This window comes from Aspergillus neoniger (assembly GCF_003184625.1).
Source record: "Aspergillus neoniger CBS 115656 unplaced genomic scaffold BO87scaffold_2, whole genome shotgun sequence".
Lineage (NCBI taxonomy): Eukaryota > Fungi > Ascomycota > Eurotiomycetes > Eurotiales > Aspergillaceae > Aspergillus > Aspergillus neoniger.
In genome coordinates, this window is record NW_020291130.1 from 840,763 (window position 1) to 864,006 (window position 23,244).

General features: G+C 50.3%; 11 protein-coding genes across 11 annotated transcripts; 6 read left to right on the top strand and 5 right to left on the bottom strand.

Annotated features, from left to right (window-relative positions):
* Positions 1 to 15: 15 nt before the first annotated feature.
* Positions 16 to 1,410, bottom strand: tim21. The gene is made up of 5 exons (XM_025622280.1): positions 863 to 1,410; positions 603 to 787; positions 474 to 528; positions 306 to 405; positions 16 to 250 (listed from the first exon to the last, which is right to left on the bottom strand). Exons 1-5 carry the CDS (start codon positions 1,184 to 1,186, stop codon positions 165 to 167), a joined length of 750 nt encoding a protein of 249 aa, XP_025484739.1. The 5' UTR covers positions 1,187 to 1,410; the 3' UTR covers positions 16 to 164.
* Positions 1,411 to 1,747: 337 nt separating this feature from the next.
* BO87DRAFT_372425 (ADP-ribosylation factor GTPase-activating protein) lies at positions 1,748 to 4,091 on the top strand. The gene is made up of 6 exons (XM_025622281.1): positions 1,748 to 1,991; positions 2,086 to 2,221; positions 2,281 to 2,464; positions 2,524 to 3,221; positions 3,276 to 3,593; positions 3,647 to 4,091. Exons 1-6 carry the CDS (start codon positions 1,926 to 1,928, stop codon positions 3,673 to 3,675), a joined length of 1,431 nt encoding a protein of 476 aa, XP_025484740.1. The 5' UTR covers positions 1,748 to 1,925; the 3' UTR covers positions 3,676 to 4,091.
* Position 4,092: 1 nt separating this feature from the next.
* BO87DRAFT_412178 (uncharacterized protein) lies at positions 4,093 to 5,075 on the top strand (the record flags this gene model as incomplete). The annotated part of the gene is made up of 2 exons (XM_025626486.1): positions 4,093 to 4,105; positions 4,336 to 5,075. 2 exons carry the CDS (start codon positions 4,093 to 4,095, stop codon positions 5,073 to 5,075), a joined length of 753 nt encoding a protein of 250 aa, XP_025484741.1.
* Positions 5,076 to 5,328: 253 nt separating this feature from the next.
* Positions 5,329 to 7,405, bottom strand: BO87DRAFT_372427 (folic acid synthesis protein). The gene is made up of 4 exons (XM_025622282.1): positions 7,332 to 7,405; positions 6,895 to 7,229; positions 6,637 to 6,845; positions 5,329 to 6,575 (listed from the first exon to the last, which is right to left on the bottom strand). Exons 2-4 carry the CDS (start codon positions 7,090 to 7,092, stop codon positions 5,588 to 5,590), a joined length of 1,395 nt encoding a protein of 464 aa, XP_025484742.1. The 5' UTR covers positions 7,093 to 7,229; positions 7,332 to 7,405; the 3' UTR covers positions 5,329 to 5,587.
* Positions 7,190 to 7,658, bottom strand: BO87DRAFT_79462 (uncharacterized protein). Its single transcript, XM_025629572.1, has 2 exons — positions 7,456 to 7,658; positions 7,190 to 7,405 (listed from the first exon to the last, which is right to left on the bottom strand). The coding sequence occupies exons 1-2, from the start codon at positions 7,608 to 7,610 to the stop codon at positions 7,288 to 7,290; spliced, it is 273 nt and encodes a 90-aa protein (XP_025484743.1). The 5' UTR covers positions 7,611 to 7,658; the 3' UTR covers positions 7,190 to 7,287.
* Positions 7,659 to 7,934: 276 nt separating this feature from the next.
* Positions 7,935 to 9,553, top strand: BO87DRAFT_372428 (nitronate monooxygenase). The gene is made up of 4 exons (XM_025622283.1): positions 7,935 to 8,111; positions 8,204 to 8,465; positions 8,533 to 9,034; positions 9,082 to 9,553. The coding sequence occupies exons 1-4, from the start codon at positions 8,099 to 8,101 to the stop codon at positions 9,370 to 9,372; spliced, it is 1,068 nt and encodes a 355-aa protein (XP_025484744.1). The 5' UTR covers positions 7,935 to 8,098; the 3' UTR covers positions 9,373 to 9,553.
* Positions 9,554 to 10,874: 1,321 nt separating this feature from the next.
* On the top strand, positions 10,875 to 11,680 carry BO87DRAFT_392916 (uncharacterized protein; the record flags this gene model as incomplete). The annotated part of the gene is made up of 2 exons (XM_025625030.1): positions 10,875 to 11,323; positions 11,374 to 11,680. 2 exons carry the CDS (start codon positions 10,875 to 10,877, stop codon positions 11,678 to 11,680), a joined length of 756 nt encoding a protein of 251 aa, XP_025484745.1.
* Positions 11,681 to 11,770: 90 nt separating this feature from the next.
* On the bottom strand, positions 11,771 to 13,283 carry BO87DRAFT_349215 (cytochrome P450; the record flags this gene model as incomplete). The annotated part of the gene is made up of 2 exons (XM_025621016.1): positions 12,328 to 13,283; positions 11,771 to 12,269 (listed from the first exon to the last, which is right to left on the bottom strand). Exons 1-2 carry the CDS (start codon positions 13,275 to 13,277, stop codon positions 11,771 to 11,773), a joined length of 1,449 nt encoding a protein of 482 aa, XP_025484746.1. The 5' UTR covers positions 13,278 to 13,283.
* Positions 13,284 to 13,502: 219 nt separating this feature from the next.
* Positions 13,503 to 15,570, top strand: BO87DRAFT_403191 (GABA permease; the record flags this gene model as incomplete). Its single annotated transcript, XM_025625754.1, has 6 exons — positions 13,503 to 13,555; positions 13,618 to 13,819; positions 13,886 to 13,946; positions 13,999 to 14,231; positions 14,285 to 15,127; positions 15,188 to 15,570. Exons 2-6 carry the CDS (start codon positions 13,741 to 13,743, stop codon positions 15,568 to 15,570), a joined length of 1,599 nt encoding a protein of 532 aa, XP_025484747.1. The 5' UTR covers positions 13,503 to 13,555; positions 13,618 to 13,740.
* Positions 15,571 to 19,120: 3,550 nt separating this feature from the next.
* On the top strand, positions 19,121 to 21,454 carry BO87DRAFT_372430 (cytosine permease). The gene is made up of 3 exons (XM_025622284.1): positions 19,121 to 19,701; positions 19,797 to 20,013; positions 20,072 to 21,454. The coding sequence occupies exons 1-3, from the start codon at positions 19,474 to 19,476 to the stop codon at positions 21,157 to 21,159; spliced, it is 1,533 nt and encodes a 510-aa protein (XP_025484748.1). The 5' UTR covers positions 19,121 to 19,473; the 3' UTR covers positions 21,160 to 21,454.
* A 284-nt stretch (positions 21,455 to 21,738) lies between these two features.
* BO87DRAFT_392920 (uncharacterized protein) lies at positions 21,739 to 22,957 on the bottom strand (the record flags this gene model as incomplete). Its single annotated transcript, XM_025625031.1, has 3 exons — positions 21,739 to 22,202; positions 22,261 to 22,823; positions 22,917 to 22,957. 3 exons carry the CDS (start codon positions 22,955 to 22,957, stop codon positions 21,739 to 21,741), a joined length of 1,068 nt encoding a protein of 355 aa, XP_025484749.1.
* Between the last annotated feature and the right edge of the window lie 287 nt (positions 22,958 to 23,244).

Sequence of the window (23,244 nt, forward strand, 5' to 3'; positions counted from 1 at the left end):
TATAGTGAGGTATTGATATAAGGTCGCTAGTATTGACTTATGCCCGGATTCAGTTCTCCTATGGTATATTTTACACTCATAAACAGTTCACGTATATAATACAGTACTCATATTCGGGATGACTGCAGTCCCTTCATATTGCCGGTCCAAATGGCGCTTCCCGTCTACCGCCACTTGATACCAAAGATCTTCAGCGCCTGTCCAACACCAGGCTTCTCGCGCGCTTCTTCAAGCACAACCCGGGAATGTCCTACACAAGTCAGTTCAACCCTCCCATAGTATCGAAGTCAATGAACCAAACATACCCGGCACTTCCAAAGCAAGAAGCTGATACTCCCAGTGATGCTCATTCAACGGCTTCATCATGTGCACAAACACAGTTCCGGAATTAAGCGGACCCTCGACCTATATCACAACCAATCAGTATACCACAACCAACCTCGAAGATTGTAGACGAGACGAGCATCACATACATGAAAATTCATCTTCAGATGCTCGCGACCCAATCTATCCTGATACACGGACGTCCTATATCCCCATTAGCACCACACCCCAATCCTCCTGCCGAGAGGCAGTGAAAATAGATAATAGAATCAACATACGCAATAGGTCTATTCCTCGCCCACCTACTCCACGTATTCTCCCCATACGCCTTAATCTCCCTCCGATCACCCAGGAGATCCGTACACCGGGCATCATCCTTGATGCGCTCCACCGCCTTCTCAAACTGCCATGTCTTGCTATTCGGGGAAAAGACCTCCGTGAAGAGAAGGTAGAAGACTCCGCCCTATTCGCAACACACATATATATCAGCAATCACACCCACCTTACACACACATAGTGATTATTCAGCTTAACGAACCGTCAACACAGCCCCCGCAATAATCACCACGAAATTCACCGATTGTTGCGTCGCCCTCGCGACTTTCTCCCGCCCGCTCAACTCTCCCCACTCGTAGCGTCCATCGTCGGAGAGAACAGTCACGTTTCGTCGTTTCGGGGCGGCGCCTTGTGTCGTGGCGTATTTTCGTAGGAATAGTAGTGATGATGCTGTTGTTGTTTCTGTGGCTGTTGTTGTGCTGCTGCGGGGAAGAAGACCGATGTGTTGGAGTTGGAGCCGGCGCAAAGCGGCACGGTTACTACTAGGTCGTAGTAGTAGTTGGTAGGGCGCTGTGGATGGGAGCATTGTGGGTGTTGTTGTTGTGTTGGTTGATCCGGTTGATTTAGGTATTGTTGACCGTCATACCACAGGTCGTCCCCGTCGAAATCCAGCTGTTGTTCACTGCGGGATATTGGTATCATGAAATTATTGTCGGATGGGACTTTAGCAGAGAGCCGTGGATGATGGGCGTGTGGGGAATGGAGTGGGTCACGTGGTAAATCCACTTCCGGCGGTGTTTGAGCCGCGGATGTTTGCAAAGTTTCGGGTATGGATGGAGTAGTAGGGGTGGGTGTGTATTTGTAGTACGGAGGATCAGGGACCAGGACGGACGGGTTTTATTGGGTTGGAACTATGTAATAGAAGTGCTCGGGGATTTATGTCTAACATGGTATGTAAATTGAGTAATTAGATGAGATAGAGTAGTCTGATAGAATCTGATGAACACTCTCTAGCAAGTCTTCAATGACAATGGCTGTGAACATCCTCGCCACTAGCGGCTGTTCTAGACGTGCCACCCCCCCGAAATCCAGACCTGAAGTTTAAAATTACCGGATCATCCTGCAAATCTGGCAGGGTCACATAACGGGGCACTTCCCAATCCCAATCCGACCACGTTCGTCTCTCCCGCTTCGCCTTTTCGGATCTCCCTCTCCCTCTCTCTTCCTCCCCGACCTCTCCGTTGTGTCATAAATCTATTCCGCCTGCTGGCCCGTTCCTCTTCCTCTCCCTCGGGTCCTTTTCTATCATATTCAATTCGCCCATCATGAGTGCCTCCAAAACGGAGTCTCAGAAGATCTTTGAGAAGCTAAAACTCAAGCCCGCAAACAAGGCGCGCAGTGCCCCTCCCCGGCAGACTTATTATTCTTCTTACTATTACTCCGACCAGCCATTCTAACTCTTGCCTTTTTTTTTGACCTCCACAGATCTGCTTCGATTGCGGCTCCAAGAACCCAACATGGTCGTCTGTGCCTTTCGGTATCTACCTGTGCCTTGACTGCTCGGCCAATCACCGTAACCTGGGCGTGCATATCTCCTTCGTTCGCTCCACCAACCTCGACCGTATGCTTCATCGCATCTCCTGACTTCCATGTCCGTCGGTGCTAATGTGATACGTGCAGAATGGCAATGGGAACAGCTCCGGGTTATGAAGGTCGGCGGTAACGAGTCCGCTACCAAGTACTTCCAATCGCACGGCGGTTCTGCCGCTCTCGCCAGCAAGGACGTCAAAGTCAAGTACACCTGCAACGCCGCCGTAAAGTACAAAGAGGAGCTCAAGAGACGCGCTGCGCAGGATGCGCAACAGTTAGTGGGCCCGGATGCTCTGCAAATCTTCCAGTTCTAATGCCTCTTGTTACGCATAGGTACCCCGGAGAGGTTGTCATTACCGATATCCCCGCTGGCACTCCGTCCAACGGCTCTAGTACCCCCGCCGCTGAGGATGACGACTTCTTCTCTTCCTGGGACAAGCCCTCCATCAAGCGCCCCAGCAACCCCCCTTCCCGTACCGGTACCCCTCCGGTTGTCAGCCGCACTGGCTCGCCCTTCCTGAACTCCGGCGCAAACGGTTCCCGCTCCAAGTCGCCCCTTTCCGCTTCCGACAAGGACAGCTCTTCCCCTGCCCCTACCGCCATCCGGGCCAGCGCTGCTGTCCGTAAGACCCCTTCTACCACCACTGCGAAGAAGGGCAGCGTGTTGGGCGCCAAGAAGGCCCCCAAGCTGGGGGCTAAGAAGATCGGCGCCGCGGAAATTATCGACTTCGATGAGGCTGAGAGAAAGGCCAAGGAGGAGGCTGAGCGCATTGAGAAGCTGGGCTACAACCCTGAAGCCGAGCAGGCTGAGGCCGATGCTAAGGCCAAGACGACCACCACCGCTGCCACGGCGATTGCCTCGCCCACTCCTATCAGCCCTAGCAGGAACACCCAAGAACGCAAGTCTGGCGATGTTGAGCGTCTTGGCATGGGAATTGGAAGACTCGGATTTGGACAGACTGTCGGCGTGAAGCCGGCTGCCCCGAAGAAGCCGGGCTTCGGTGCTGTTGCCCCTCGGTCTGCAGCTGATGGTATGCGACTTGCCTTGTTATAGTGGTTAGGATGACGACTAACGATGTTTACAGATGAGGAGTTGAAGCAGGCCAAGTCTCGCTTCGGTAGCCAGAAGGGTATCTCTTCCGACGAGTTCTTCGGACGCGATCGTTTCGACCCCAATGCTCAGGCTGAGGCCAAGGAGCGCCTTCGTCAATTCGACGGCGCCCAGGCCATCTCGAGCAACTCCTACTTTGGACGTCCTGAGGATGATCTTCCCGTGGCCGATGATACCTACGGTGATCTTGAAAATGCTGCCAAGGACTTTGTGCGTCGCTTCGGTATCACCGCGGGTGATGACCTTGAGAACCTGACGCAGCTCGTCGGGGAGGGCGCAACTAAGCTGCAAGGTTAGTCTATCCCCATTGTCTTCACGGCGAAGCCTTACTCACAGAATCTTTAGGTGCTATACGCAGCTACCTGAACAGCTAGATATGTGCGCGACAACTCACTGATAATTTTTCGATTCTTACCTCCGGCTTATCCTGACCCTTGTTAGCCAGCTTTCTCCTCGATCTCCTTCATCTGTGGCGTTTCTTTCTCCGTCTCCTATTCCCCTGATTAGTACCCTCATAAACAGAACTTTTCGACAACATGGCTGGCGCAGTGCTCTCCGTTTGCTTAGACTAGCTGGGTGCGCCAGGTGCGCCAGGTGCCGTTTACTGAAGTAACGGTTCAGGTTGGTATCGCTCGCATCCATGCTGCTCTTCTGCGTTAGTTGAAATCATTAATTGCCTTCCACTGAACATGTTTGGCTGCTTTGAATCCTTGTATATTCGTCGTTGAACTTAGTAGGTTACGAGTCTAGAACTGAATTAGTGAATGAAAAGCCAACTCCATTGCTTCAACATGCACGCAATAAGTATGTTGTTTACGTCGAACGTCTTCCGCGGTATACTGCACAGGCGCACCTTCCCTAGCCTCTCCTTCCGTCTTCATCCAACCAATGCCTCATATATAACCACTTCATCTCGAAGATGTCTACCAGCTCCCGTCCTCGCTGCCTCATAACCCTAATATCCATACCTACCGCACACCCTAAACACCGTCATTCTTAATCCTCACCCACCCCATCTAAACCATCATGACCAGCCAAACCCCCCTCGACGCCGAAACACGAACCACCTTCTACACCGGAAGAAGAACCCCTATCCAAACCGAAGTGCCCCTCCGACCAGAAACACCTCCTCCTCCTCCTCCTCCAGATTCACCCACCACCTACCCCAAGCCGAGAGCCCCCTACCCATCCTGGAAAATCAGCCACGTCTGGTTCCACCTTCCCCCCGGCGCCGAAAGACTTCCACGACAACACCTGGCCACCATACCGGCACGGACTCGGGATCGAGCACGGCCCCGCAGGCCGCGGCCACCTGCACCACGTCGTCGGCAATTCCTCTGACCGGGAAGGTTTCATCTACGCCGTCAAACACTTCAAGCACCCCATCACCAATGAACCCACGTACGCGGGCGAGACCGTCATTGGCTACCTCAGCCCGGAACGCTACCCGGATCTCAAGCAGGCGTTCTTGACCTGTCAGCCTCCGTTGCAGCAGAAGAAGTATAACAGGCGCACGGATGTCACGGAACCCTTCGGGGTTACTGAGGATGGCCAGACGGTGTTTTATAGCCAGTATAGGCTGGACAACTTCATGTTTCCGCCGTTGAAGCTGGATCGGTATTTTGTTAAGTTGCAGTTGTTGGAGAAGGATAGGGAGATGAAGTTGAGTAGGTGCCAGGCCGGGGATTATGTCGTTCTTAGTGGGTTTTTTGGGGCTGAGGAGTGGGATGAGCCTGAGTTGGGGGTGGGTTTTGCTGGGGAGGGGAGTGGGTGATGGGTTGGTGGATTATCTTTTGGTGGATTATATAGGTTTCTGATGTGTTTGGTTCAATTGTTTGGGTTGGCTTGGTGATCTATCTTTGGTTGTGGGGGAGGCTCTTGTTTGGGTTGGGTTATACCTGTCATTCGCCATTTGCTGTTTTGCTTCTTTGGATGACACTCATTCATGTGTGCTTTTGTTTGCTCGTAGCGTAGCTAGGATAGATTGCTGAACATATATTTTTTTCATCTATCCACTTACCCCTCATGGCTTTTAGTATAGATGTGGATGTTATCTGATTGACAAGATGCCAACCGTGCACTCATCACAGGATAATTGACTCAATCCTGCCAATAACTATCTACAATCAATATTATCCGGGGTTGAGCCCTTCCCAACGCCCAAACAAGCTGGGAAACCAATACGCCAGTCCGCTCACCCTATACACAATACAACTCTATCCCATCCACAATCCTATAGTTGAATATACAAACTCACAAAACTTCCACTTTTCACATCCATCCCCATCAAACCACCCCCCTATAAATCGCATCCGCCACCCTCCCAACCTGCCACATCTCCTTCACATCATGCACCCTAACAATATCCGCACCCCCCGCAACACTCGCCGTCACCGTCGCCGCCGTCCCCCAAGTTCTCTCCTTAGCCTCCTTCACCCCCGTCAACCTGCCCACGAACCTCTTCCGACTCGGCCCCATCAACCACGGGAAATACTCCAGTCCCTCGATCCCCGTCCTTAACTTATTCAACTCCCTTAAGATAGTCAAATCATGAGGTTCGTTCTTCGCGAACCCTAACCCGGGATCTAATATCATCCTCCACCGTCTAATCCCCGCTGCTTCTGCGGCGGCGACCCGTTCGAGGAGTTCATTGCCTACATCTTGGATGATTCCATTGGGGTAGTCGGTTAACTTGGTCATTGTGGCAGGCGTGCCGCGCATGTGCATCAATATGACTGATTTTCCGGTCCTCGCCATGGTAGGTAGCATCTCGGGGTCGAGGAGACCTGCTGAGACGTCGTTGATGATGTCCGCGCCGGCGGCGCAGGCTTCTTCGGCGACGCGAGCCCGGTACGTGTCGATGCTGATGGCGATGTGGGCGGCCTCTGGGATGGTGGTCCGGATGTGTCTGATGGCGGGGATTACTCGGGATAGTTCTTCGGATTCGCTGACCGGGGTGGACCCCGGGCGGGTGCTTTCGCCGCCGATGTCGATTATGGTGGCGCCGGAGCGGATCATGTTGTGCACGGTTGTGGTTAGGGTGCTTAGGTCGGTGGGGGAGTGCGTGCCGCCGTCGGAGAAGGAGTCGGGGGTTAGGTTCAGGATGGCCATTATGTGGGTTGGGCGGGAAGGGTTGGTGCTGTGGATTGGGGGGAAGAGGGGAGATATGGGGGTTGTTGGGTGGGGGTGGGGAGATGGAGGTGGGAGGGTTTTGAGGTGGTTGAGGTAGCTTTGGGAGTGGCCCAGGAAGGGGGGGCGTTCGTGGGGGATTAGTCTATTGGTGGTTAGTTGGGTGCGTAGTGTTGGAATATAAGATGGGGAGGGGAAGGGCGTACTGGCAGAGGGGTCGGAGGACAAAGTCGCGCTCGAGCATCAGTTTGTGCGGGATGTCGAGACGTTCATGCGTGAAGATTTGCTCGTCGTACAGGAGGATGTCCAGGTCAATTGAGCGTGGGCCTTTGTCGATGAGCTTCTTCCGGCCGAGGCCTAGCTCGATGGCTTGCAGGGTGTCCAGCAGTTCCATGGGGGATAGGCTGGTTTCGACCTGTGGAAGGTTAGGGTTTGATGTGTTGAAAATGGGAGTGGGCACGTACCTCGCACACTCCATTGATGAAGGGGTCCTGGTCGAGGACGTACATCGGGGCTGTCTCGAAGAGGGAGCTCGTCCGCTTGATTCGGATGTTGGCGCGCTCCAATTCGCGGCAAGCAGCCTCGATCATATCAATGCGGTCTCCGACATTGCTGCCAAAGGCAATGAATGCCCGATGGGTGGAGGGATGTACTCGATCCATGCTGGGGTTGAATAGATGTGCTCGGCTGGTTGTAAGCTTGCGAGTGTGACACAGGGGCTTTAGGATTTCATGGCGGGATCTTTTTGCAGTGATGCCGCTCAATGTGCCTCTGTTGAGACTACTAGTGTGCAATGGCTCTGATAGTGAGTTAGTCCAGCTCTAGATACTACACATGCGAACCTTGTGAGCCAGGTCCTATCCACAAAAAGATTTATTGTCCTCATGAATAGGGTGGTTACCAATGGTAGCGAACACCGAGCAGGTTTTGTAGCAATTGCATATATAAGAAGCCGTACCAGATACAGATGAGTTTCTATAAAAGTTAGACTGTGATATCTCTAATCTTATCAATGAAAGACCTGCCTTGCTACCAAACTGCCAAATGATCTGCTAAGAATTGATCCGCCTCTACATGGTTGAGAATGCAGCAGGCTTGTGCTGGGGAACCGACAAGCGCGGACAGCTGATGTCAAGGCGACAGCATTGCTATGCCAGGTCACCGTTGGCTTAGGTCTCATACTTTCTGCTGCAGCCACGGAGCTCAGAAACGAAGTGCAGAGGCGAGATCTACAGCGAATCCGGAATGAAAATACGTCATGCGCGGGCCGTGCTACTCCCGTCACCTGACTCCGGCTGTGACAGCCTGAGGCGTGAACAACAACTGTTTACTAGCCACACTTCACCAGCCACACGACTAATCATAGGCTAACTGAGAATAGGTAAAGTGTGGTAACCCCGCAACGGGAATCAGGTGGTTCGGCTGGAAACTCGGGGTAGTCAGCCGTCAATAGCCTGGTCCATCACACGCCCTGGACCGAGGCTCGTGCTGGTCACTCTTTGTCCTCGGCTCCTCCAGCCTGCACACTTACTCCTTATAACTGTGCTTGGATACCCTGGGTCTCCGCATCCCTTTTTTACTTGCTAACTGACATATTACTACCTTGTACCTAATTTTTGGTCTCCGATCCACCTGTCATCCATCTATCGTCTCTTCATATACTCCAAAATGGCTTCTCCGCGTGAGTTCCTCGCCACCGCCTCTTCATATGCATTATGCAATGCGCCGGCATCCTCCGGGATATTGAATGCTAATGAAATTCTGCTCTTGTAGAAAAAATCCGTACTACTCTTACTGATCTACTCAAGATCAACCACCCCGTCTTCCTGGCGGGTATGAACGTGGCCGCCGGCCCCAAGTTGGCCGCCGCGGTCACCAACGCCGGTGGTCTGGGAGTTATTGGAGGTGTTGGATACACCCCCGACATGCTCCGTGAGCAGATTGCGGAGCTCAAGAGCTTCCTGAATGACAAGAACGCTCCCTTTGGTGTTGATCTGCTGCTCCCCCAGGTCGGTGGAAGCGCCCGCAAGACCAAGTGAGACACCCATGTGATTGTATGACAAACGGAAACCCGAGATGCTAATGCGCTTTCTGTTGCTCAGCTACGACTACACCAAGGGCAAGCTCAACGAACTTGTCGACATCATTATCGAAAGCGGCGCTAAGCTCTTCGTCTCTGCCGTCGGTGTGCCCCCCAAAGCTGTCGTGGACAGACTCCATGCTGCAGGCATCCTGTACATGAACATGATCGGTCACCCCAAGCACGTCCAGAAGTCCCTCGACGCCGGCGCGGATATCATTTGTGCTCAGGGTGGTGAAGGTGGTGGTCACACTGGCGATGTTCCTACCACGATCCTCATTCCTACCGTGGCCAAGCTCTGCCAGGGCAAGAAGAGTCCCTTGACTGGTCTGCCCGTGCAGGTGGTTGCTGCCGGTGGCTTGTACAATGGCAACTCGGTGGCTGCTGCCTTGATGCTTGGCGCTTCGGCCGTGTGGGTTGGTACTCGCTTCATCCTGGCTGATGAGGCTGGTGCTCCTAAGGCTCACCAGGAGGCTGTCCGCACCGCTGGCTTTGACGACACAATCCGCACTATCATCTTCACGGTAAGTTCAACGAACACTACACCTGATTTATATTCTAACTTCTTTAGGGCCGCCCGCTCCGTGTCCGTAACAACGAATACATCAAGAACTGGGAAGAGAACCGCCAGGACGAGATCAAGAAGCTCACTTCCCAGGGTATCATTCCGGCTGAGCACGACATGGAGAACCTTCCCGATGATGTTGATGACGAGACCCTGGAGAACGCTCGCCCCTTCCTCATGGGCAAGGTTGCTGCTGTTGTAAACGAGAAGAAGCCTGCCAAGGCTATTGTTGATGAGCTTGTGGACGATGCTGCTGCTCTGTTGCAGAAGGGCAACAAGATGTTGGCCAAGTTGTAAACTTCTCTCATTCCAGATACCATTTGCATGCATATTGTCAATGTCAGTTTAAGACAGTTGAACTGTTCATGATTTGATTCATTCATACTTCTACCGAATACCAGTGAAACTGTTTTGGCGATGCTTGCTCTTTAACCTAGCTATACATTAAGAAATGAAATACAAATATTTTACACTCCTACAGACAATGGCTTACTATACTCTTAACTCGTTTTAAACCTATACCATTGAAATCAATACAGATAGTACGAGATCTTATCATTCCGAAAATGCACAATCCTTCCCCCCTTTCATACTGGTCCCTGCGAATTGGTCGACAAACCTGGAAGGGGTCGCTTGAAACTGGTTATGATAAAGCTCAGACCGGACACTTCAGAATTCAATGAGTAGCGAGATTATACTTTTCGTGCCGTATTACGTTCCATGGTGGATATTTGAAGCGGCTGTCATACCAGGTTTCCTTGGGTTGCCGAGCTACGTAGTCTTGCTTGCAGGGTGGTACCTGAAGATGGAGTTGCGGATCGGGCCATGGCAAGGAGGAATTCCCAATCGTAGATGTGGAGGTGGATTGAAACAAAAGTATGTACGTAGTACCTAGTTCCCAAGAGTGTCGGATATGTCAAGTTAGTGGTTGGTAGTGATAGTACTAAGGAGTGAGACCCGCTCTCCCCACATGACGGCCTCGATAGCCTGATTTTTGGGATGAGCTTAGATCAACTTCACTATAGCTTCTACTTCTAGTAAAGAGACATTCCAACGCCCATTCTTTGCCTGTGTAACTAGCACTCTTATCTCACATACCAAATTTTCACGGCAGATCTAAACCCTGACAATGTCCCATAGCCCGAATATACCCGCGGTCTATAAGCCACATACCAGATCTACCCCGAGCTGCAATGCCGGCCCGACTAGGTTATCATTACGATCTCGCAGTTCAACACTTGTGCAACAGCGAATTCATATTTTGTAAATTCGGCCTTACTGGAAAGTAGCACAGGCATTTGCGTGGTGGGTACTCCCTTGCCTTGGATTTCCGTCTGGGGCGATGGACGTCGAGATCGTCTGTGTGTAACCGGGAGTATGATGCAGTTGCAGGAGTCGGCTATGTAGGTATTGGGAGATTCATGGCCTTTTGCGGAATCGGGTGTTTCTAACTTGCACTCTCAAGGGGACACTCTGAAGTTTGAACATGTGAACTCGATGAGCACGCTTGAGACTAGTATTGACTTGCCTGGAATTCAGAGGGGCTTCTTCTCCGAGACTTGTTAACATTTACGCCCAAGCATAAAACATATCATTATAAGTGGACGGTTCATGATGTTTTTGGATATACTTCGCCACTACCGGTAGGTCATACAATTAGGTCATCCAAAAGTAATCGAAGTCAATTCTGGACACTCTATTTATACCTAGGCCTCTGCCCATCCTTTATGGTGCCTTCCATGCCAACATATTGTCATCTACACTACATCCACTTGAAAGCTCAAGAACAGACAGATACAATGAGCGGCATCGGCCATTCGGACAAAATCCCTTCTACTGGAAAGCCTGCACTTTTCAACCTGCCAGATAAAGGCGACTACAGCTTGGGTGCCGAACCGCCTTCTGCATCCAACCGTCTAACATACAATACCGATGACGCTTCTACTCTGGAGCGGTTCAAAATCCGCGAGCTCTGCGAAGGCTGGCCTCTTCACCGTGATGCCTGCGAATGGTCTGATCTGAGGGAAATATTTGATCCCAAGGCCTTCATAAATATCAGCTGGCAGCAAAACTACCGGGACAAGGCCATTGATACTTGGGCTGAAGGATGGGCCAAGGGTGAATTCATTTGCCATCGGGTTCTGGGTCACGCCGTAGATATCAAGGGTGATCGTGCCATCGATAAAATGAAGTGTTCGATCTCCTGCCGTTCTGCGGATGAGAACGGGGTTGAATGGGATAGCGACTGGTAAATCTCTCCCGTCCCACATATGAGCCTATTAACATGGATGGTTTCAGTGACTGTCGATTTGCATATTTCTTGAAGAAGCAGCCGCAGGGATGGAAAATCCTCTGCAATCGCCCCATCTATGAAAAGGATAAATGTGTACCAGTGGACCCTACTCGACCTCCACATATTGACCATGAGTCTCTAGCTAAGGAGCCCAAAGGCTACCGGTTTCTGGCTTATGGTATGCGCCGGCTAGGCTATCCGATTAAGCAGAACCTGCCCCAGTTGTTCGGCAAAGAGCGTGACATGGTATACAAGGAAATGGCGGAGTGGCTGGATGGCAAGGATATTGATTTCTCTAAAGATGACTTTTGATGTGTCTATTCTGTGCGACATACCAATCAGGCTTTCTCAAACACACGTCTATAATTGGCTATTTCACTCCTGGTGATAGTGTATGTCGCTTCACTTGCTGGCGAACTGTATCAAAATCTCATGCCCTTTGACTTTGGAATTGAACCATTCTTTTATCTCGATTCGGTCCTCCACAATCGACGCACCACGCAGCACATCTTCTTTGACCACGGTGAAAATAGCCATGGTAACTTCATACATGGCCAACGACTGGGCAATGCATGCTCTAGTCCCTTTGCCAAACGCAAAGAATGCCGTAAGCATTCTGTTGTCCGCGTTATCCCAACGTTCAGGAAGGAAACGATGCGGCTCAGGGAACACGCTGCTATCTTGATGCAGCTGATAGGCCGCAACACCAACACTCGTACTAGCTGGGAAATAGTAGTCACGATACTTCCAGCCTCCAGCCGGAACTGAACGAGGCAGGCGAATTGGATTGGCCCAGGAAAGACGAAGGCCTTCTCGGACGACGCCGCGCAGGTACGCGCACGCGGTTGGATCCTCGTCGTTTTCTATACTCTCCATGACTGCCTGTCTGAGACGATCATAACTACAGGAAAGCCCAGTTAGTGACATTGGTGTACAACTCTGGCCTGGTTGCTACTCACATTTCTGGGTGTTTTGCAAGATACCACATGATCGTCGCGGTGTTCATTCCCGTGGAATCTGTTCCTGCAAAACAGACATCTTTGACTTCGATCTGAGACTGTGCTATGGTCGACTTCTCCAACAAACGGCTCTGATAGCTTCCACTTTTTGGTGCCGCTGCCTGGACAAGCCTTCTGGCGTACTGGTCGATCAGTCCGTGCGACTGCTCCACATTCTTGGTCGTGCTCCAACGCTCAATGACCTCCGTGACAAAACCACCAATCTTCCCCGGTACGATATTGAAATAAGCACCTACTCCGACGAAGGAATCCACAAACGGCGATGCCGACATTGACTCTGAATCCTCCGTGATGGCGCCGTACCTCTCGTGGAACAGATACGTACTTACAGCGTCGATTGCCATGGCACGCGTCACATTAAGCACGTTTACTGGTCTACCAGTACGCGCTTCAGCCTGCAATCTTTTCGCGAAATCGTCGAAGACCTCGCGTAAGGCTTCTTGAGAGTTGCGAATTGATGCCGTAGAGAAAAGAGGGGCGACAGCTTTCGCTCGTGTTGCTCGCTCAGGCAACGTCAGACTGGAGAATATGGTCGTGTGTCCGTCAATGTCGAACTTGGAATATGCTGATGTCTTGGGGAAACCACCGCGAGCAACGTAGATTGGCTCCAGCGCATCTTTATCAGCGATGTCGACGTCATTGGGAGCGACTCGTAAGACCGGACCGTATTTGCGATGCAAATCATATACTACTGTACATTCATCGCCGATATATGTGTGGTATGCTAACCATAGCGAAGTGCAGGCTGCGAGCTTAGGACCCGGTACGGATGATAGAGGATGAAGGTAGATGCGATAGAAGCATCTGCAGAATATGGCGCTAGAAATTGCGAGGACCACCAATGATAGCGATTGGGCTATGAGCCCTTGTAAGTCCTCAATGTAAGCCATTGTGAGGGGTCAAAAGTGACTTCGAATCATGTGGGCGCTGATTGTGATTCACCCATTATATAGTAGGGGATTGGGTACGTACCCCGCAGGTTAGTTCACCACGATCGGAGTCACTAGCAGCTGAGTCATACTCCGACCGCGCTGCTGGCTCATTCAGACGAAAACTACAGGTCGAAGGCATGTCGGAGGGTCCGAAATAGCAATAAAGTTACTCCTTTGATAGGCCCAATGCCCCTTGCTGAAGATGCGCGTCCTGCCAATGGCGGTTCTCCAACTCGGTATGTCACCGGTCGATCCGCTGATAAGCACCACTTGGCGGCAAGCTGAGCTGCAGAGCCAGCCGACAGACACGGTACATTATCGTCAAGAGCTTATCATGCTGTCCCGACTGGATATATAGCAGATATTTCGTCAATCTGATCGGCCTCAAGACCCTTTATGCACCGTCACCACCATCGGCATCATGTCTGTGGAGCCCAAAGATGTCTTCGGCCATGGCACCGAAGAAGACCTCACGCTTGAGCACTTGGGCTATCAGCAAGGTATGACTCAATTCCTGGTGGAGTTTCTCGAATCAGAAGTGGATTTGCTGACATTGATATCTCCAGAATTCAAACGGTCGTTCGGCCTCTTGGATATGATAGGCTTCAGTTTTAGTATCGTTACCTGGTAGTCCACCCCAATCTTCCCATGTTGAACGGCTGACTAACATGTACGACAGCTGGAGTGCGCTCAGTGGTGTGTTCATCATTGGAGTAGATGCCGGTGGTCCACCGGTTATGCTCTTCGGATGGTTAGGCGTGTGTGTAATCACCTTTGCGGTTGCCCTATCCATGGCAGAATGGTGCTCAAGGTGGCCCGTGGCCGGAGGGCAGTATTCATGGGTCTTTCTGCTAGCACCGCCAAAGATCGCTCGAGAGACGTCGTACATAACGGGGTGGTTCATGCTAATGGGTAAGCGATGGTATACCTCCAGGCTATTCATCACGATGCTCAGTCGAGGGCAGGTATTCTCGCCATGGGCTCTGCGAACAACTCGTTCGCAGCCAACTTCATCCTCGGACAAGCAAATCTGGTATATCCCGGATATGTCATCGAACGGTGGCATACTGTCTTGGTCACTTATGCAGTCGCAATCTGGGCTCTTCTGGTCAATATATTCTTGCCCCACCTGCTCAACCGCCTATCCCGGGCCATCCTGCTGTGGAACGTTTGCTCGTTCATCATCATCGTCGTAGTTCTACTAGCGACCAACAAAAACAAACAAGATGCCGCATTCGTATTTCAGGATTTCCAGAACACAACTGGCTTCGGATCTGCCATGGCAACAATGGTCGGAATCCTTCAAAGTTTCTTCGGCATGTGCTGTTACGATACTCCAAGCCACATGACTGAAGAAATGACACATGCCTCGCGAGATGCGCCCAAAGCCATGGTCATGTCTGTTGGGATGGGCGCTGTAACAGGATTCATTTTTCTATTGACGCTCTGCTTCTGCATCGGCGACATTGATGCTACTGCAAACTCCTCTACAGGCGTCCCTGTGTTGCAGATTTTCTACGACTCAACCCAAAGCAAAGTCGCGGCCTGCTTCATGACCAGTATGATGACGGTGATCATGATGGTAGCCTCAGTGAGTCTTGTTGCGGAGGGCTCCCGGTCACTATTTGCATTCGCACGGGACCGGGGAATGCCATTCTCTGGGATTTTATCCCGGGTGGAGAAGAGGAGAAAGATCCCGATATATGCGATATTGTTTACCGTTGTGGTGCAAATGGCTTTCAACTCGATCTACTTCGGCACTGTCACTGGTTTTAATACAGTTGTATCCATTGCGACCACGGGATTCTGTAAGACGTTCCCTTAGAATTTGGATATAGAGGGCAGAGCTGACAGTGTCACTATCATAGACGTCTCCTACGCACTAGTTCTTCTTGCTCGCCTCCTCGGGTATTTCTTTGGCAATGAGATCGCTCCCGTCGATGGTCCTTACTCTTTCCCGTTGCCCATATCGCTCAGTCTACACGGCCTGGGATTCCTGTTTCTGTTCTTTGCGTTTATTACCTTTAACTTTCCTTCAGATGCACCAGTCACTCCGGATTCGATGAACTACACCAGTGCGGCGATCGGGCTGATTGCGTTGCTGAGCATTTTTACGTGGTTCACTACTGCCCGCAAGCAGTTCAAGGGACCGGCTGATGTGCAGGGATTAGTTGTAGATGGAGTGGAACAGGTGGGAGAGGTAGGGGAGGGAGTTGCTAGTTGTTCGGAGAAGGGGAAGTCAGATACTTGATGGACTTTTCCATGTCAGTCTTCGGTATATATTGTAGGCATATGATGTGAATGAATACTCTTACTCATTAACCAGAAAGTTGGTATTCTGATGAGCGTGGTATTAATGTGACATGCATATCAAAATTTTTACCAATCATGACACCAATTTCTGATGATTCTCATACATACAGCCACACCCATCATATATCCCCGCTAATTACATGTCCATTATCATTACTCCGGAGGATTAGTTATTCTCATGATACCCATAGGATCAACTAGTAAGTATGACGCAGATCACGGAAAGATGCCGAAGCCGATGCTAAATATATATCTGGCATCCAACAGCAGCACAACTTCGAGTAATCTCAACATTAGTTGAACTTCAGTTGACTTAATCTATTGAGTACTAGGAACTACTTGACCTTCCAAAATGCGCATCCTACATGACAATAACCTACTACAAAGAAGTAACCTCCAACTTCCCAATATCTTGCACAACTGAAAACCCACGTCATCCCTCTCCCTTGGCGCCTCACCTAAGTGAGCTAACCAATCTCCGAACCCACATTTTCAACGCCCCAGCGTTCTACGGCGAATAGCCACAACATTTTACCTACAAGCAGTCTAGTGCCACAGTTGTAAGTCACTCAGTCAAACAGGCACCCGTATTCGAGCTATTACTCCGTACATCTCTAGCAAGTAAGCTAGTTCTGAAGTAGTTAGCTAGTGAGGCATGTCTGTACCTGCATATTCTTATCCAGAAGGAGTCTAGGTATTTTGTAGTTAGTACGTATCTCCAACTGCCCCAGAGGATAGTGGAATAGGAATTAGGAAGATATTGACGGGCGGGAAAAGAAAAGAAAAAGCCTCAAGGACAAATCTATCCAATCTGATTTGATCTTTACCGCGGAATTCGTATAGAAATCAAATTTGTGACTCACTAACTCTCAATAGCGAACTACAATCTAGCCCATTTCAGAAAGAAACAACGAGAGAAAAGAAGAAAAGAAGAATGGAATAAGTTTAGTTGGTTATGGCTTCGGCTCGGCAAAAACCCCCGGTTAGTAACTGTCTACACAGTCTAATAACTAACTAATTAACTGGTTGGTTGGCTATTTGGTTGGCTGGTCCTTGGCACACTATCCTACGAAGCATATAAAACCCACGGTAGCATAAAATGGTAATGCTCGGCAGACTCGGGAAACCGAACCGATAGTAAAGTACTAAGATAGAGCCGAATCGGGACTGGTGAGACTGCGTTGGGATTGGCGGGTCGAAACGTCCCATCCATCCCATTCTTTTTCATTCATTGATTAGTGGTTAGATAGTATGGAAGGGAAAAAATTTTTTTTTTCCTATCGAGGGCACTAGAAACGGGTTATCCGACGCGTAGGTTAGGAAAGGTCGTTCGGGGTTGGGAGACGCGTTCGGTACCGTTCTTTTTTGAGTGGTGTTCTTTCATGGATTTGGGTATGGATGGATTGATAATTTTATTATTAGTTATTTGGTTAAGGGTATGTGCAGTTATGTATAGATAAATCTTAATGTAGGTGATATTAGATGGGTCTATCTCTATATCATTTTTGAGAGAGAGAGGAAAAAAGACTCTTCCGTGTCTCAGCTTGAAAGGGAGGGGCTGGGCACGCAGGTACATGCCTACTTTGGTACTGTCTACTACAAGCACGCGACGACGGGGAAACGTCTTTCCAATTTTTTTTCTAGGTTACTTTCCCGAAAGTTACTGTTGGAGTCACCTTTCAGATCCCGAAAGTTTCCTCGGTGGGTCGTTGGTGCGGATTGCAGTTGTGGAGCGGCAGGGTGGAAGTTCCACTGAGGGTCGTCGGAGTAGGGTATGTAGATAGATTACAGTTGGAAGCGTCACGGCTTGGTCGGGTGTTGCAGAGTCTCTGCTGTGAGTACACTGTGGATGGTTATGGTATATGAGATGAAGAGGAGAAATAAAGAAAGAAGGATTGGGCTAGGCAACAGGAAAGGGTAAAGATTTAATGCAGGGTTGCATGTCCAGGGCACTGGCGGGTTTAATTAGCTGCTAAACGGGAAAAGAGGGAGACGGCGGAAGTTAATTGATTAGGCGGGAAGGGGAAGAAGGGCCCTGATAACGATGGACTGTCCAGTTCGGCTGGTATCAGACAAGCGGCCTGAGATGCTATCTTTGTTCTAGAATGTGTGTAGTATTCCATGAAGATAGGTGTCAGGTGCTAGGTGGAGGATAGAAACACTCCATACTCCAGACTTGACCTAGAACTATCGCTCATTTTGACGATAGCTGTGGCCAGAACAGGCAGACATTCCGGGGTTGATGCTGCTATGAGCTGGCAGTAATTTAGGGGCTCCCGCGCTAAGGGGTTCGTATCATGCAACTATTGCATCCCAGAGATATGGACAAGGAGGCCCTTATCTGGGCTGCATGGCGTCCAATCAAGGCCTATGCATAGCCAGCTGTGAAATCATGTCCTCTTCCCAATCAACAGCATCCAACTTCACATGTCTGCCTGCCAAGTCGATATCGCTCGGCGCAGATATGCTTAGCTGAAGCTTCGCGGACGGGCTGCACATGGCAAAACTTTGTGATAGGGATTAGAGGCGGCGATCACCGCTTCCCTGTCAGCCCGAAGCACAATTCTTCGTAGGTTTCCGATGACGCGGGGTATCAGCAAAGTCTGGGGAAAGATAGCTGCTTCTGTCATTGTTGATTATGATGATGTTTCTGAATTTGAATGCCTCAGGCTAATAGTTGACTTCTTTCTTTCGAGCTGGCGATCGTGGTCTAATTATTGCGTTGATCAGCCAGTGCCTGTGGCCCCATGACTACACTACGGAGAATAAAACTGTGCTATGAGGCAACGGTGGCAAGTCTACATGCAGTAAGCAGGACAACGATAGAGTTCCTGCGCCCTTCGGCGTTGACCGACTGCAGGAATGATATCAACACCCCCTAGCATTCTAATTGACAGTCCGGGGGTGATAATAATCAACACCATGAGATAGGTGGCTATCGGGCCTGACAGAGATGGTCAGCCTTGGGGGGACCAGCTGCAGGCATCGCGGTAAGCCGTACAAACCGAAATACCTAACGAGCCTGAAGTGTTATCATTATCAAATCTCTCAGGGTTACGGGCGCAGGTGTGCCTATCACCAGGCGAGACCTTATCAGCGTGGGCTCCTTCGCCACCAGACCCACTCGGTCCTGGTAGACAAAGATGTCCAATCAGAGGCAGACTGCTGATAATTTCTGCGATCTATGTGGTGCTTAACCATGTGCCCAGCCTTGTATCCTCCAATGAAAATGATGAAGATGGGGCCATGCTGCATATAATTGGTGGCAACATAAGCTTGTGCGCACTAGGGCTAAGCTAAGACAAGTTGGCGGCGGTGGGGCCCGTAAGAAAAAAGTAAACGTGAGAGTTTTTTCTCGAAACAAGAAAGGCGGACCAGGCCAGGGCTGGGACCTCCGCCGGAACACGCGACAGGAGCTGAGCCCATGGGAAGCTGTTACGCGGTCGCGGCGGCGTTTCTCCGTCGGTGCAGAAGCGATCAATCATCGTGCCTGATACTCGTTCGGATCTCGTGGGGTGGGCCTCGTCACGGTGGGTGTGAGAAGAAATTCTCGTTGCCTCCGAACACATATTAGGAGCTCTCCTCCCACGCTCTCTTGCAGAGAAAGAAAGAAAGAAAAAAGAAAGATGTGGTTTCCGTCTCCTCCTTTCCCTTCCCTTCCCCTTCCCCCTTGAACTATACTTGGTACCTGAGCTTTACAGCTCTCGTATTCAAGAGTTCCAAAAAAAGACTTCTTATCAAGTCTACTTGATTCCTGACCGAGGGTTATCTTCCCAACGTCAGCATATTTTCAAACCTTGCGCCGTTGAGATATACGCGTACCTTTTTCCATTCCAACACCATGTTCGGAGGAGTCGAGTCCGATCTCGAAAAAGCCCCCCAGGTGGGCAAAACGCCCATGGATGACAGCAGCGATGGCGCTGTCCCTGGGGAGAGTTTCATGTACGGCAATTCGCTGTACGCAAAGCTGCAACGGTTGGCGGGAAAGCTCAATATTGAGCAGCGAGGTGTCGAACGTGTCCCGGACAATGAACGGACTGACACGTCGTACTTCAATATCAGCAGCATGGTGTGTTCTTAACTCTTGTTTGCCTTGTGCTTTCGTCTTCGTCGGCTCTCTTGCCGGCTGCTCCAAGACCGCCCTCCCAAACTGACCCGTCGCAGTGGCTGGCGGCCAACATGGTGAGCAGTTCTTTCGCTATCGGCGTGCTTGGTTACTCCACCTTCGCTCTCGGCTTCGTCGATGCCATCCTCGTCTGCTTCTTCTTCAACCTGCTGGGTGTTCTGACCGTCTGCTGGTTCTCCTGCTTTGGTCCCGCCTTTGGTCTGCGCCAGATGGTACTCTCCCGGTTCTGGTTCGGTTATTGGCCTACTAAGATCAGTAAGTTTCCTGTGACAGTCTGGCTACCACCATCATATGCTTATACCCTCTGCTATAGTTGCCCTCCTGAACGTTCTCTCCTGTTTGGGCTGGTCCGCCGCCAACTCCATCGTCGGCGCCCAACTTCTCAATGCGGTGAACTCCGACGTTCCTGGATTTGCAGGCATCTTGATCATCGCCATCTGCACCCTCTTAGTCACTTTCGCCGGATACAAGGTTGTCCACCTGTACGAGTACTACAGCTGGATCCCGACCTTCATTGTCTTCATGATCGTGTTCGGATTGTTCGCCCACTCCGGTGATTTTAGGAACCTCCCCATGGGAACTGGAACCTCTGAGCTCGGCTCTTGCCTGTCTTACGGTGCGACTGTCTATGGTTTCGCCACTGGCTGGACCAGCTACGCCGCCGATTACACCGTCTACCAGCCCGCGGACCGCAGCCGCCGTAAGATCTTCTTTGCCGCCTGGGGAGGCCTGATCCCCCCTCTTCTCTTCACCCAGTTCCTGGGTATCGCTGTTATGACCGCCACTTCCATCAACGGCGGAGACAACAAATACGCCCTTGGTTACAGCCAGTCTGGAAACGGAGGTTTGCTGGGCGCTGTTCTTGATCCCGTCGGTGGCTTCGGCAAGTTCTGTCTGGTGATCCTGTCTTTGTCCATCATCGCCAACAACTGCCCCAACATCTACTCCGTTTCCCTGACTCTCCAGGTCCTGAGTCGCTACTCCCAGCGCGTTCCCCGTTTCATCTGGGTCCTTCTCGCCTCCGGTGTCTCCATCGCCGTCGCCATCCCCGGTTACTCTCACTTCGAAGAAGTCCTGGAGAATCTGATGGACTTCATCGCCTACTGGCTGGCCATTTACTCCGGTGTCGCTCTTGCCGACCACATCGTTCGCCGTGGCTTCTCTGGATACCGCCCCGAGACATATGACAAGCCCAACAAGCTGCCCTATGGTATCGCCGCTTGCATTTCCTTTGCTTTCGGTGTCGCGGGTATGGTTACTGGTATGAGTGAGACATGGTACATAGGTCCCATCGCCAAGCATGCTGGTAATGGTGATGTCGGTTTCGAGTTGGCTCTTCTCTTTTCTTTCGTCGTGCATTCCGTTCTGAGACCTATTGAGCTGAAAATGCTGGGTCGGTAAATGCGTTTCTCTTTCTTTCTTCATGTCGATTTTTCTACCTTTTCTTTTTCTTGTTGGTTAAAAACAAGGGCTTGTACTTGGGATACAGATTTATGGGTTGAGCTTGGTAGTCATGTATGTCTCCTTTGGGACTCGACGATGGATGTGATGATGTCGGTTCCGTGGTACGGAACCTGTCTGGCTGCCTTTCATGATGTTGGCTGGACTTTTATGTATATAGATGTAATCATTGATTCTAATATACCATTCCGTGCAGATGTGCCGGAGATGAATGAAATACGCAGAAGTGTCTGAGAAACATTGTGATTTATTTGGTTACCTATGAAATATAAGGTCTCGTGATTTCACGTCGAGTTGTACTACCCTAGCGTAGCCTTACGGTTGTTCCCTCCATCGTAATTGGTTCAATTTGCCCCCTCTTGCCTCCTTTCCAATACAGAACCTCCGTTCCACCGTCCCAGTGCATAATTCTTAAGGAACCTGGACAACAACGTGCGGAAGCATGCTTGGTCTATCTTTCGACCTCTTTAGTATCGGCAAATCATCTCTCGCGCGGATGAGGACAACAGCCTTCTCAATTTAGACATCACTAATCCTATGAGTTCCCCGCCGGAACAATGCAGGGAAAATTATCACCAAGAGCTCGCCAAGTGGGGTTTCATCATCCAAAAGCGCAAGATTTGCCAAGGATATTCTATTATGAGTGCGGGCGTCTTGCACGGTAAACTGTTTCAGGTGGTACTTGCGTACGACTCGTTGAGGGAAGTATGCCTCGCCATACCATTTCCACCTGTATTGCGCGGGTGCACAGCTCATCTTCGTTGCCAGACTGACGGCCGGTTTCAAAATATCTGTAGATAAACTTGCCATTTTGCTGTCCCAATTAACGTCGCACTCAAAGTCGATCCACCAAAAAAAGTCATCCAAATCAGCAATTATTTTGGAGCATTCGTTGTCGACACTGTCGACACCCTTCTGATAGCTTTGAGATGCGACATAGGCCTCCATGATGTTCGGACCCCCACCACTCACATTCTCGAAGTCTATCAAAGTTTAGCAAATCTGAAAATTCAGTCTGATGCTACTATTCGCGACACCTACTGTTCTTGGACTGTAGCGACAACAGCCCCTCACGAAGGCCATCCAAGAGATCGTTATCTGATGGAGATATTCCCGGGACTAAGACCTCAAAGAGCCCCTTAGAAAGACGACAGAAAACCAGGTGCATCAGAAGTTCAGACTGCACTGCAAGAGGCCGTTGTGGATAACTATTCGTATCTTTGGATATATGAGAATCAAGAGAAAGCTCGCTGAATGTGGCAGACAAGTGATCGGCAAAGTCTTCACGAATTTTAGGCAACTCCTCAACCCAGTTAGAAAGGGTCTCGCGAATCCTACTGAAATCTGCCAAGACAGTAGCATCACTCAAGACAGCCACAGGAGATGATCTGAGTATTCGTGCCTGACAGTCTTGTAACTGTTCCTCCAAATTTTGGTTATGCTTCTTCAATTGGGCAATCTTCTCCTGCATTGGTCTTATAACGTGTTGATTCTCTCCAAAGATACGCCCAAGTTTGGATATCTCATGGTGCAGCAATGTTGATAGTTTGACCACATGGCTGTATGATTGCTCCAAACCAACTTCATTTTCAAATTCCGTGATTCTACTGTCGGGGGTTCGAGCAGCATCCGCTAATCTATCTCGCGCTATGCGGTGTCCGTTTTCTTGGGCGAAGTTGCAAGGGTGAAGGAGAGACTTTTCCTCTTCCTTGACACTTAAGATTTCCTTCTCGTCCATTTCTGTCCCGTTTTTTCTAATTTCAGGCCAATATTGGCTTGGTGCTTAAATCGATCGAAAGAAAAGAAAGGCAAAGCAAGAAGGTGAAGTAAGTTTCTCACCTACTCTGAAATTCCCACTGAACAAGGAATACCAGATGAAGACTGCTTGATGAGGATACTGACCGCGAAGAATATCTAAGAGAAGTACCCATATCAGGACACGTGCACTCAATCATTCACTGCAAAAGGTTTCCTTTACCTGTGTTCACCGAGTGATGCCTCAGTGAAACTTTCATGAAGAATCCC

Bases quoted from the DNA above. Each gene is read 5' to 3' on its own strand.
- BO87DRAFT_372430 (XM_025622284.1), top strand. From the start codon at position 19,474: ATGTTCGGAGGAGTCGAGTCCGATCTCGAAAAAGCCCCCCAGGTGGGC. The intron at 19,702-19,796 runs GTGTGTTCTTAA...GACCCGTCGCAG, and splicing joins ACTTCAATATCAGCAGCATG to TGGCTGGCGGCCAACATGGT. The intron at 20,014-20,071 runs GTAAGTTTCCTG...CCTCTGCTATAG, and splicing joins TTATTGGCCTACTAAGATCA to TTGCCCTCCTGAACGTTCTC.
- BO87DRAFT_372427 (XM_025622282.1), bottom strand. From the start codon at position 7,092: ATGGATCGAGTACATCCCTCCACCCATCGGGCATTCATTGCCTTTGGC. The intron at 6,846-6,894 runs GTACGTGCCCAC...AACCTTCCACAG, and splicing joins TCATCAATGGAGTGTGCGAG to GTCGAAACCAGCCTATCCCC. The intron at 6,576-6,636 runs GTACGCCCTTCC...AACCACCAATAG, and splicing joins GTCCTCCGACCCCTCTGCCA to ACTAATCCCCCACGAACGCC.
- BO87DRAFT_372428 (XM_025622283.1), top strand. The intron at 8,466-8,532 runs GTGAGACACCCA...TCTGTTGCTCAG, and splicing joins GGAAGCGCCCGCAAGACCAA to CTACGACTACACCAAGGGCA. The intron at 9,035-9,081 runs GTAAGTTCAACG...TAACTTCTTTAG, and splicing joins TCCGCACTATCATCTTCACG to GGCCGCCCGCTCCGTGTCCG.
- BO87DRAFT_372425 (XM_025622281.1), top strand. From the start codon at position 1,926: ATGAGTGCCTCCAAAACGGAGTCTCAGAAGATCTTTGAGAAGCTAAAA. The intron at 2,222-2,280 runs GTATGCTTCATC...TGATACGTGCAG, and splicing joins TCGCTCCACCAACCTCGACC to AATGGCAATGGGAACAGCTC. The intron at 2,465-2,523 runs GTTAGTGGGCCC...TGTTACGCATAG, and splicing joins GCTGCGCAGGATGCGCAACA to GTACCCCGGAGAGGTTGTCA.
- BO87DRAFT_79462 (XM_025629572.1), bottom strand. From the start codon at position 7,610: ATGAGACCTAAGCCAACGGTGACCTGGCATAGCAATGCTGTCGCCTTG. The intron at 7,406-7,455 runs GCAGGTCTTTCA...TAACTTTTATAG, and splicing joins TTTGGCAGTTTGGTAGCAAG to AAACTCATCTGTATCTGGTA.
- tim21 (XM_025622280.1), bottom strand. From the start codon at position 1,186: ATGCTCCCATCCACAGCGCCCTACCAACTACTACTACGACCTAGTAGT. The intron at 406-473 runs GTATGTGATGCT...GTTGTGATATAG, and splicing joins ATCTGAAGATGAATTTTCAT to GTCGAGGGTCCGCTTAATTC. The intron at 251-305 runs GTATGTTTGGTT...TGACTTGTGTAG, and splicing joins TCTTGCTTTGGAAGTGCCGG to GACATTCCCGGGTTGTGCTT.